This window comes from Lycium ferocissimum, chromosome 7 (genome assembly GCF_029784015.1).
Source record: "Lycium ferocissimum isolate CSIRO_LF1 chromosome 7, AGI_CSIRO_Lferr_CH_V1, whole genome shotgun sequence".
In the NCBI taxonomy this organism is placed as follows: domain Eukaryota; kingdom Viridiplantae; phylum Streptophyta; class Magnoliopsida; order Solanales; family Solanaceae; genus Lycium; species Lycium ferocissimum.
Window position 1 is genome coordinate 33,596,157 of NC_081348.1, and position 12,547 is coordinate 33,608,703.

A 12,547-nucleotide genomic window follows, 5' to 3' on the forward strand; every position below is an offset into this window, starting at 1 on the left:
GGAAGTGTGGCATGTGGATTAGCTATCTTTTCTATTTCAAATGGAAGAAAATGGCTTTTTAACCCGTCTGTTAGGTGTAATCTGCATCACAGAAATCGTAACTTCATACCTTTTCTAGTTATGGTAAAAAGCAAATTCAGTGACTGAAGAGTGGCTTCATTTGGGTTACCAATATATCTCAATCTGAGCTTGTTTTGCGTGATCATCAAATTGAAGGCAATAAATGTTTGATTGCTTTCTAGAGCTGCTAGACTGTCATGTGTAATTGGAGCACTCATACTATTGTACAGTCTTTTGAGCAACTCTTGGTGCTTTTACATTAATGGAAATTACTTATCCAAAAGCAATTATTATAGACCTAATAGGAAGGTACCTACTGATTGTTCCCTTCTCCATTTACTTTTCAGTTGAGAGTTCTGTGGATCACTTTGAGTATTTCTTAAACTGTGGAGGACAAAAACTGATCAAACTTTTCTACTTTTTAAAAAAAATTATTGGACGTTTCTACTTTTAAAAAAATGATTGAACGTTTCTAGTAGTCTAGATCTTAGTGGAAGCTAGTTTTTTGTTTCTTCAGAATACAACATAGCATCTCACCGTTAGTTGAGTTAAATATGTCACATGTATTCCTTTATACCTAAGAAATACCTTAACAGTGAGGAACTACCCAGTGACTAAGCTCTACCAATAAGCTTTTGTGGTTAACCCTTCTATTCAATATATTTTGACATTTTACTATGTTTTTCAGGAAGAATGTGATGATTTGAGAGAGAAGGTGAAAGCGGGCCTGCTTAAAAAGTTTACAATTGTAAGTTTTTTTTTTTTTTTTTTTTTTGCTTGCAGTTTGACATAACTATCATGTTGAAACTTAGTCTAGATATTATTGTATGACTGAAAGCTTTACTATGTTTAACTATGGTTTTCCAGCATAAATAGCCCCAAATAAATGACTTGTCCAAAAAGCTATTTCTCTGTCCACACTGCTTAGTGCAAGTTCTGGTTTCCCTCTAGGACAACCCAATTTCTCTTTTGTTATATAGTGTTAGAGCTTGTAATATGGATTTCGAGCGGGAGCTAGATTCTCCCATCTTACCTCTTCAGGCAGTGCTTTTATAGTTCCCTTTTAAATAGATGGAGAGCCTTCACAATTCCCTTTTATTCTCCTCACTTCTAGGCATGGATATATTCCCTGATCCATGGGAGAGTTTTCAGTGATGGGTTGTGCTGAGACTCAAAATGGAAAAAAAAAAATCTTGCTCTGACACCATTTTGAATTGTGTGTGTAACCTCTACTAAATGTTTAAGATATAGTCTTCTACATTTCTGAAAAGACATAAGATCAATCATCAAGTTTTACAGTTATAGATTCAGCTGAACTCCAATTCCGTTTAGTACTACCACAAAACTTAATCTCCTTTTTTTTTTTTTTTCAATGGTAACATAAAACTTAATCTCCTATTTGCAGGTGGAGCTTGAACAGAAGGCTAAAATCCTTCATGAGGACATCACAAAGCATGTATGGTTTCAATCTTACTAAGTTACTTGTAAATTTGGATAATTTATTTCTTTAGGAACTCTCTATAAATGTATACTCCACTGGCATGAGAATACAGAATATTGTCGTGCAACATGGATCAAATGTTGTAAAATGATTTCAGTTCCATTTCAGTAACATGAAACAATCAATATATTTGTGGAACATCTAAATATCTAATGATACCTTTATTATGATTGGTTCTTCTCCTTCCCTTCTAATGTCAGAGGATTGCTCGAGAGCTGGAATTGACGCAGACAAAGATTGATCGGGCAAATGAGAAAGGATGGAGACAGGAATATCCTTTTTTCCTTCTTTTTTTTGGGTGACTAATAGCCTGTTTGGCCTAGCTTCTCCAAGGCCGAAAGTGTTTTTTTTTTTTTTTTTCCCTCAATGTTAAGGTGTTTGGCCAAGCTTTTAGGAGAAGAAAAGTTGTTTTTGAGAAGCTGGAAAAAGTAGCTTCTCCCTAGAAGTACTTTTCTGAAAAGCATTTTTTAAAAGCTTGGCCAAACACTAATTGCTGCACAAAAGTGCTTTTCAAATTGATTAGCCAAGCACGAACTACTTCTCACCACAAGTACTTTTTTGAAAAGCACATTTCAAAATAAGTTGATTTTAGAAGTTTGGACTAACAGGCTAAAAATTAATGGTATTTGACAAAACACCAAACAAGTCCCAAGGATGTAAAATTTAGCACAGATTTAGAAGTAAGCGCATGACTTTCTACGATCACCAATTTCATCCTAACCCCTATGTTCCTCTTTTATCATCTCATCCTTCATGCCCTAATTTCGTCTTTATGTACTGCTGTCTTCCTGTTCTTCATCTTGGTCCATTCTGCAAAGAAAGGAAAGTGTTCCTTAACCCCCTTGCTGTTTACGGTTTTCCAGCTTTTGGAGAAAAAAAAGCTCCTACGGCAACCTATGTACCTGTCATTTATGCTGCAGAATATTCCCGGAGTGGTTCCTGAGGAAGTAGAGCTTGAACCTCTGGCTAAGGACGGGATGGATGTCAATCAGATGCAGCAATGCTCAGATGAGACTACCCGTGCAAAGCAGAATATTCCCGGAGTGATTCCCAAGACAGTAAAGCTTGGACCTCTGGCTAAGGACGAAAGGGATGGCAATAAGATGCATCAATGCGCAAATGAGACAACTCCTACTGGAGTTGTCAAATGTGAACCGGAAGATTGAGCAACTTGCTCGGAAAACTTTAATAGCTCGTCCATAATGGAGGGAAGATGTGTCTTATCAGTTGCAGGTCTTACCTAGGTATTCTGATTTTAGTTGCTACAAAGGTTATTTAGTTCTAGCTTTATTATCTATGTTACAACCAGTTAGACTTTTTCCGGACCGCTCTAGTTGTTATAATGAAAACGTAGGAGGAGACATTTTGAAGTTGCATTTGCTTTTAGCCTTTATCATGATTCATGACAATGGATCAAGTATATGGTGTATTCTTTTCAACTTAATGCAACTGATCTCCCTTTTCCAGAATCATCTTTTACGACATAATCGTGTAGAACTCGGGTGAAATATCCAAACTAAATATTATCTAATATTTACAGTCTTTGATACATGTCTTCCCTTTGTGTGCATGGGGTTTTGTTTTTTTTTTTTTTTTGGGGGGGGGGGGGGGGGGGGTGTGTGAACTTTCAATGTGGTATCCTTCTCTCAGAAAAGTACCCCAGCATTTGCATATTCTGAAGAAGGAAAAAGTGGAATTACTGTATTAGGATAGCTTCACCAGTTACTCTGAATGATCTAAACATGTCAAAAAGTTGCCTCCGCAAGAATTCCTATAGTTAAGCCAGGAGGAGGCAGCTTTGAGTTATTGATTTGAGTTGTGATGATAAGGGCGAATCGAGTGTGTTTCCGGAAATGTTAACAGGTTATATTTATACGTATATATAGCCACATTTACAGTTCAAACAGGGAAGCAAAAGTTAGTCCTCATTCTTCTTATGAGATTCTATAACATCTAAAAGTGAGCATAGGTATCAAAGGATTTCCTCTTTACACCACAAATGAAACATGAGTCAAATTCATCTTAATCTTCAAAACGTCTTGCATTCCTTTCTTTTCATATAGTCCACCAAATACATACATGGATTAGATTGCCTCTATCCTTCCATCTGATGAGATTTGCCCAAATTAGTCTAGCATCTTTGGTACTTCTTTAGTGGTGTTCATCTAAGTCCTTTCATGCTTTTTAAAAGTAGTTGCCAGATATGATCAGACGACGAATCTAGTGTTGCAACTGAGGGGAGCATAATATTGCTCAACCAACATATGGTGAATAAAATGAAGTCACTCTAGATGAGTCATATGGTGAATAAAATGAAGTCACTCTTGATGAGTCATGTAGCATATCGCACTAAAGCTAAGACCAATAATATTCAACTTTAAGGTATTTTGATTTACTTAAAACAGAGGCAGTAGTCCTTCGATATCACTGAAATCCAATAGCTTTGATGTAATAGCTGAATTTGCTACTACCTCGTCTATTATAAGTTTAAAAAAGCAAATGATGGCATAACTCTGCATCCGCAATAACATCATATTACACACTGACGACAAACTCAAAAAACCCAAAACAGCACGAGACCACATCACTATGATTTATGATTTGAGGTAATTTGATGATGTGAAAATACATATTATTAATCATGCTTGAGTGGGGAAAAAAATAAGACAAATACTGTGAATAACCTTTATCGACTGAAACCTTTTTAAAATATATAAAATAATACATATGGTAGTTTAAAGACTTCTGTGAACTTGTGATTTTTTTCTACAAGTATTTGGCACTCTGTTTGGTTTGGATTAGCTCCTGTACTTATAGTTGTGGTTCTTTCTGTTTTTATATTATTAATTTTTTTGGACAACCCTCTCTTATCACATTGTTTGACAAGAAAAAGCACAAACTCGGAAAGCACGCAAAATCGATAACTCTTCCATCGACGGGCATAAATCCGTCTTTAATCGCATAAACCGGAGCAGGAAAAGAAAGATGAAAGAGAACGAATGGAGATTTATGGTCCTATCTAATGCATAAAAAGGAGAGAAAGCGTAACTGCATAAACCAATTTCCATCAGACATGGGCATAAATCTGATTCAAGGGTAACTTCAAAAAAGCAGGAAAACCTGAACCAACATCACCACACAAACAAAACAAAAAAGGAACGGAGTTCCTATATTAATGAACAGGGAAGAAGATGATCAAAAAGACCATCTAGGCAAACCATGGCCATGGACGAAACTGAAGGTCCAGGTGCATTTTTGGCCTAAACATATACATAGATCGCTAGTTGCTTGATCTGTTAATAATCCAAAGCGAACCTCTCTGAGACGCAACAAGAAAATATTCTTTCTTGATTTTCCACTATTAAATAGCTGTTGTTAATTTACAATGCCTTTGTGTAAGCTAAGCTTTCTAGAAGTCCAATAACATTAATTAAAGAATTCCGTCTCTGTAAAAAATTTCCAAAGGCAAGCAAAAACCACTCCACCAAGCAACCTTCAATACATGGCTTCATCTGCAACACAGGTTGCTTAGCGTCAATTCATAAGCATTGCAAAAGGGCAATAAGAAGTAATGAATATTGCTGCGTCAAATAAAAAGAAAAGAAACTGCAAATTAGATCAAACCATTATTATCTTCATTCATGTTGTAGTCGTCTTCATCGTCATCGTAATCATAAAGATTCTGTACCATTGTTCAAGAGTTTCAATATACATGAGCTCAGTTGATATACACTTCTTTATAGAGAATGTCATTTAATGATGTTGATCTAGGCATACAAACAATTAACAAGCAATGCATGTATAATTCAATCTAGAGGAGCACAAAACATTCTGATTCAAGTTCCTTAAATATGGCTGTCAAGGTAGGGAAGCAGAAGGTTTTCCCACATACCTGATTGTAGTCTCCATCATCGCTAAATTCTTCTTCTTCCTCTTCAATCTTCTCCTCTTGTTCTTCCTCCTCGTCTTCACCATCCTTTTTCTTTTCACCCTCGTCCTAAGCAGTTTGCAGTGAAAAGAAACATAACAATCAAAAGATAAACATTGCAGTAGACAAGCTATCTTTTTTACTACAACACCTCAAAAGAAACATTCTCTGTAAAAGTAGAGGTTTAACCTTAGACTTTTGATCAAGCTTCTCAAGAAGATCCAATTTTTTATTGTCTGTCACCAAAAAACAATTTCATGAGCTTGATAAATTACAACAAACGAAAGGCAAAAGAGAGAAAAGCTCTACATTTCTTTTTTTTTTTTTTTTTTTGTTTTGAAACTGGTAAATTGAGAAAAGCTCTACATTTCTTTTCAATGTGATGTCAGCTCTTGTAAACTTCTGTAGGTAATTGTAGTCCAAATTCAAAGAACTCACATGACTTACAAATAGAGGCGTTCATGGGTCGGTTTTTAGTTAAAACCAAAACCAAACCAATTTAGTCCAAATCAAACCAAATATAATATATATCCATCGGTTTGGGTGTTGTCAGTTTGGTTCGGTTTTTCAGTTTTTAAGAAACCTAATGGTATTGCTCTTTTTCATTTTTTCCTACGATTAGGAAAGGCTTTTCCACCACACAGGCACACACCCACTTAATGAAATATATCCCAGGTGGAGAAGAGCTTTCTTTTGTGTAGGGTGACGTAAATAGCTACTGTTCTACAATCATTTCACAAAATTGTCAATGTACAATTAGGACACCAAGAATATGTCTATTGACAAATTTTCAAAGGAAAAAGTTGTACCAGATCTCTTGCCCCAGCAATAGGATAAGTTTGTCAGTGCTCATTAATAGAGCGACCTCACCATATCATGAACTTCTTGGGATGTATAGAACCAATGCTATCTCACTTTAAGAAATCTTTCAAGTAGAAAAGATATAAAATAAAGTTCAGCCGGAAAAACTTTCCTTTGTCTTCCAAACCTAAGTTACCACCTTCTGTGGAGGCTTACAGCCATTTTTTCTTCCTTTTCAGCTAAGTGAGTGTTTGCTGGCCAGATATGGGGGATCATAGGATCTACTTCAATGCTGGATTTAAATCCTTTGACATTACTAAATGGGTTGCTGACAGTCCCATTTGGTATGAATGGGTGGAAAGAAGCCGTAATATGATGAGAAGATCTTCCATCAGCAGCAAGATCATGGAATGGATTTGCTTCGTTCTTAAAGAGGCTTCGAAAGATCAGAAGAACACGGTAAGAAGATGGAAAACCTCAGACCAGGGCTCAGAACATTTTTGTACCAGAAAATATAACGAGCATGGGAGATACATGAGTATTTTATCCTTAAATGGAGATGGGAGATCTGTCATTATTATCCCTGAAATAGCACTGAATGCTGGTTGGTGTGAAATTGCATTTAAGATAGAAAGGTTTATTAAATGCTCTCCAAAGCCGGGTATAATAGTTCCTCCAAGACGCACTGAAGCCAACTACCCTTTTGCTAAGGCAGTACAAGAAACCAAATGGCAATCCAAGAGTCTCAGAGAAGCAGAAGTGAGAACGAAGAACGGAAACATTGATATCAGTGATTCCACTGGCTCCAAGGATGATGGGTTGTTAAAGAGATGCTTAGTAGGGTGTTGTGGAGAAGAAGCAGATGAGAAACCCACCTTGGCCGATGTGAGAAGGTGGGCAACAATCAACTGGAAATCGGTAATTGGGGTCAATATTTATGAGAGATGAATGGTGGTCTATTTCTATTCGAGTTCCCTAATAGGTTCATGGCTGAGAAGATTCTTCAAGGCCAATGGAACTGGAAAAAAATCCAGGTTCCTACTGGAATGGTGGAGCCCCATGGTGGGGTGTTTGTCAGACTCTGTTTCAGTCAAGAACACTTGGATCAAAGCAGTTGGTGTTCCTCTTAATCTCTGGTCCAAGAGAGTTTTCCAACAAATAGGAGATCTATGTGGAGGATGGGTTGCTACGGAAGAAGAGACAGAGTTGAAAAACCATCTCAAATGGGCAAGAATCTTGGTATCCAATGATGGCAGAGATCTTCCAAGAGAAGTGACAATAGTTCGAGATGGATTGTCTTATCATATCCCGATATGGGCAGAAGTCAAAACTAGGGTTGAAACTCCATCGGAAGCCACCACCGGAGTTGTCAGAGAAGAGATTGCAGAAGAGACAGCCAAGGTTGCAACTTGCAGTAGTGACCGCTGGACAAAAGAGAACCTGACTTGTAACAGAAGAGAATCCCAGAATTTTAGGGTTTGAACTGGGGAAAGCACGTGGTGTGCAGTTGTCAAATAGCTGGAGGTTCTGATGTAGCAGTAGCACGTGACCAGCTTGTGAGAATTTTAAATGAAACTGTAAAATTGCCTCCCACACAGCCCAAGTCTGTGAATATTACAAAAGGAGAAGATGGGCCTGATTTAGCTGGGCTTTTAATTTTTAATGGCATTCAACATTCTCAATGGGAAGAAAAAGCAGATGACAGAAGGACCGTAGCACTGGATATCTCTCTTCTAGAACAGTCTTCCACGCATGCAAACACACAGGGTGACAGAGTCGCTATTTCTTCTATAGAGATGGTCACGAACACAAAGGGGATGGAAATTGGGGAGCTCAGACAACAAGAAGGGTTTGGAGAAGCAACAATCTACGAGAAGGATGTTGAAGACAAAATTGGCGAAGATAGCGAGACGTTTCAGGCAGGGGAGAATTCACTTATTCTGAGAGATAACTGGGAAATTGAAGAGGCTGAACCTTTGCTCATTCAACAACAACAATCCTTTCTTGAAAAAGAGATGGAGGCAACAGTTTGGGTACATCAAAACATGATCAAGATAAGCAAAATTCTTGGGGGGAATTGGAGGGGCACGAAGAGGAGGCTCTGGAACTTTTAAAGCAAATCGATAGTGATCGACAAGCTAGAAGGATGGTGTCAGATTTCGAATGCAAGAAGACAAGATTCGAAGGTGCCCAGGAATTGAAAGGCCTAATCACCTTTGATGTCAAATACAAAAGCAATGGTAAAAGGAATAAGGGAGGAGTTCGACTAATGTTGATCCATGAATTTCAAACTGGTATCATGGAATGTTAGGGGATTGAACAAAAAGGTTAAAAGAACAATGGTGAAAAGTTTAGTACTAGACTGGAATGCAGATATCGTTTGTATCCAGGAAACTAAACTAGAGGGGAATTTTATAGAGGAGGTTAAGGAGATATGGGGTGGCAGGTGGATGAGGTTTGCTTGGTTGGAGGCTAGTGGTACAAGAGGGGGTATTTTGTTGGCGTGGGACAGTAGGGTTTGGAAGGGGGAAGTGCTTGAAATTGGTGCCTATACTTTGACTTGTAAATTTGAGGCACAATTGCAGGATTTTTCTTGTCATATTACTGGGGTATATGCACCTAACTCCTACTTAGGAGGATAGTGTGGGATGAGATTGGGTCTGTAAGGGGACTGATAGAAGGGCCATGGGCTGTTTGCGGTGACTTTAATGTCACTAGATTTAGCTCAGAAAGGAGGAATTGTAATACAAGAACAAGGGGTATGGTGGAATCTCTCTGATTTTATAGAAGATATGAACCTAATTGATACCCAACTTGAGGGTGGAAATTTCACTTGTTTCAAAGGGGATAATCATGATATAGCTTCAAGAATTGACAGAATCCTTATTTCTAAAGAATGGGATGACAGCTTCAATAATATCAAACAATCCCTTCTCCAGAGGCTAATTTCTGATCACTTTCCAGTAGCATTACAATGTGGTACTTGGGTTCAGAACAAAAATTATTTCAAGTTTGAAAATTGGTGGTTGGGATTGGAAGGTTTTACTGATAGAGTTAATGTCTGGTGGAGTTCTTTTAATTTTATTGGGAGACCTGACTACATTCTTGCTTGCAAACTGAAAGCTCTTAAAACAAAGCTAAAGGAATGGAGCAAGAGTGAGCAAGGAAACCTGAACTCTCAAAGAAAGAAATTGTTGGGGCAGATGGCAGACCTGGATTCGGTACTTGGTGACAGACCTTTAACTGGGGAGGAAATAGCAAAGAAGACTGCAATTTATATGGAGTATGAGGAACTTGTCAAGAACGAAGAGATTTCATGGAGACAGAAGTCTAGGACCTTATGGTTAAAAGAAGGTGATAAGAACACTAAGTTCTTTCACAAAATGGCTAATGCTCACAAGAGGTACAACAACATTGATCAATTGTTAGTTCAAGGAGAGTTAAGTGAGGATCCTGTCAGAATCAAAGGAAATCATTGACTTTTATCAGCAGCTTTATACAGAAACTGAAGAATGGAGGCTTCTTGTCATTTTGAAAGATGCCCTGTCATCTCAGAGGAAGAGAGGGATCTTTTACAAGGCAGATTTGAGGAAGAAGAAGTACTGAAATGTTTGAAGTTGTGCGCAGCCGATAAAGCCCCTGGACCAGATGGATTCACCATGGGCTTTTTCATCAAATGCTGGGAAGTAGGTGAACATGATATAATGAATGCTATGCAGAATTTCCATGATCAAGAAGTCTTTGAAAGAAGTTTCAATGCTACTTTCATTGCATTGATTCCTAAGAAGAAAGGGCAAAGGAACTGAGGGATTTCAGGCCTATCGAGTTTGATAGGTAGTTTTCTACAAGCTAATTTCCAAAGTGTTGACAGAAAGATTGAAAGGGTAATGACAAAGCTGGTAGATTCTCAACAAATGGCATTTATCAAAGGAAGACAAATCATGGATGCTGTGCTAGTGGCAAATGAAGCTGTGGATTCTAGACTTAAGCAACAAAAAACGGAATTCTATGCAAGTTAGACATTGAGAAAGCATATGATCATGTTAATTGGGTTTTTCTACTAAAATTATTAGAAAGGATGGCCTGGACATAAATGGATTCAGTGGATCAAGCACTGCATCACAACTGTCAATTTCTCAATTCTTATTAATGGTTCTCCTGCTGGTTTTTTTGGATCACAAAGAGGTCTCAGGCAAGAGAGATCACTCTGTCTCCTTTTTTGTTCCTTCTGGTTATGGAAGGCCTCAATAATATGATAAAAACTGCTAGTTTAAATGGGTGGATTCAAGGTTTTGCAGTGGCTACGGTGATAGGGCAGCATGGAAGTGACACATCTCCAGTATGCTGATGACACACTCATTTTTTGTGACGCACAAGAAGATCAGTTGAGATACTTGAGGGTGATCTTAGTCTTATTTGAAGGTGTTTCTGGTTTACACATTAACTGGAGGAAAAGCCTGTTATTCCCCGTCCAATGAGGTCACAGAGATGGCACAACTAAATGCAATTCTGGGTGGAGAAGTTGGCGCTTTACCAACTACTTATCTAGGAATGCTACTGGGAGCAAAATCTAAATCCATAGGAATTTGGGACAGTGTTATTGAAAAATGTGAGAAAAACTAAGCTGGATGGAAGACTCAATACTTATCTTTGGGGGGTAGGTTGACGCTCATTCACTCAGTCTTAGATGCTCTTCCTACATATATGATGTCTTTGTTTCCAATCCCAGCAGGGGTCATTAAAAGGCTGGACAGAATCAGGAGAGCATTCCTATGGCAAGGTAACAAAGAAAGAAAGGGTATCATCTAGTCAAATGGGAAGCTCTTACTTTTGGAAAAGAAATATGGAGGTCTGGGAATCAGGAATTTGAAGATTCACAATAAAGCACTGAAGATGAAATGGTTGTGGAGACTTACCAATGAGAATCAGACTCTATGGGGTAAAGTTATAAATACCAATATGAGAAGGAAGACAAATGGATGACCAAGGAGGTTGATACACCATATGGGGTTAGTTTATGGAGGTCTATCAGGACCTTTGGAGGAACTGAAAAGCAAAACGAAGATCAAAGTCCTGGACGGTAACAAAACTAGCTTCTGGGAGGACAACTGGCATGAAATAGGGATAAAGTACACTTCCCCCGACATATTCAATCTCGTGCTTCACCAACAGAAGACTATAGCAGAAATGTGGACACCTCAAGGTTGGGATATAACTTTCAGAAGATTACTCAATGATTGGGAGATGGACAGAGTAACTGAATTTTACAGCATGCTTGCACAATTCAGTGGTGTACAGGCAGGTGAAGATGTATTGAGATGGCAAGGTAACAACAGTGGTGATTTCAAGGTCTATGGCATATAGGTTGATGAATCGGTCTAATCAGCAGATTGATAATTGGCCTTGGAAACATATTTGGAGAACTAACATCCCACACAAAGTGGCTTGTTTTTTGTGGCTCTTGGCAGGAAGCTGTCCTCACCAAGGAAAATTTAATGAAAAGACAGATAACATTGTGTCCCAAATGTTTTTTGTGTGAGATAAAGCAAGAGACAGTTAACCATCTATTCCTACATTGCGAAGTGACTGGACAGTTGTGGAGAATTTTCTTTAATCTTAAAGGCATATCCTGGATCATGCCTGGAAAGATTACAGAAGCTTTACAGAGTTGGGAGGAAGCAGGGTCTGCAAAAGAAACAGAAGTAGATGGAGAATTGTCCCTGCTTGCATCTGGTGGACAATCTGGAAGGAGAGGAATTCAAGATGTTTTAAAAATATAGAGAATAGCATGCAGAAGATCAAACTGAATTGTCTCTTTACAACAAGTTTTTGGTGTAAACAGATATTTTCAGATGATACTGCTACCATAATTGATGTGCTAGATTCATATGAGGTAGATCAGTTTAGCTTCTGAAGTACAATTGTAAATATGGTTTGTTACAACCCATGTACTGTGTTGCCCGCTTATATATATATATATACAATAGTTACAGTTTCAAAAAAAAAAGATATAAAAATAAAGTTGAAGAAGAAAAAGGATTAGTCTCCTTTTTGTTTTATCTTATTTTTCTTTTTTTATTGTCTGGCTTTTTCTTGGCATTTCCAACTTCTTTCAGGTACATAGTTGCAAATGACCATTATTTGGGTGTCTCCTAAGTACATTTTGTACACAGCCAATGTCCGTCGTGTAATGTGCTCATGATGATTTAAGTTAGAGGTTCTGAACTAGGTTAGCATTCAAAGAGCTTTTAAAAATA

At 37.9% G+C, this 12,547-nt stretch overlaps 1 protein-coding gene and 1 long non-coding RNA gene across 3 annotated transcripts in view; one reads left to right on the forward strand and one right to left on the reverse strand.

Annotated features, from left to right (window-relative positions):
• LOC132064521 (uncharacterized protein At5g08430-like) overlaps positions 1-12,547 on the forward strand; it is a 56,233-nt gene that overhangs the window by 11,705 nt on the left and 31,981 nt on the right. The window contains exons 7-10 of one of the 2 annotated variants that reach the window (XM_059457523.1): positions 749-808; positions 1,466-1,516; positions 1,762-1,832; positions 2,415-3,030. The exons of the other annotated variant lie outside the window; for it this stretch is intronic. Of the exons in view, the coding sequence (XP_059313506.1) occupies positions 749-808; positions 1,466-1,516; positions 1,762-1,832; positions 2,415-2,727 (495 nt within the window). The 3' untranslated portion in view covers positions 2,728-3,030. Of the gene's footprint in view, positions 1-748; positions 809-1,465; positions 1,517-1,761; positions 1,833-2,414; positions 3,031-12,547 lie in introns of those variants that run through there. 2 annotated transcript variants of the gene reach the window in all.
• On the reverse strand, positions 4,882-5,809 carry LOC132062736 (uncharacterized). Its single transcript, XR_009416244.1, has 4 exons — positions 5,679-5,809; positions 5,454-5,558; positions 5,186-5,243; positions 4,882-5,073 (listed from the first exon to the last, which is right to left on the reverse strand). It is a non-coding gene; the product is annotated as an uncharacterized LOC132062736 (long non-coding RNA).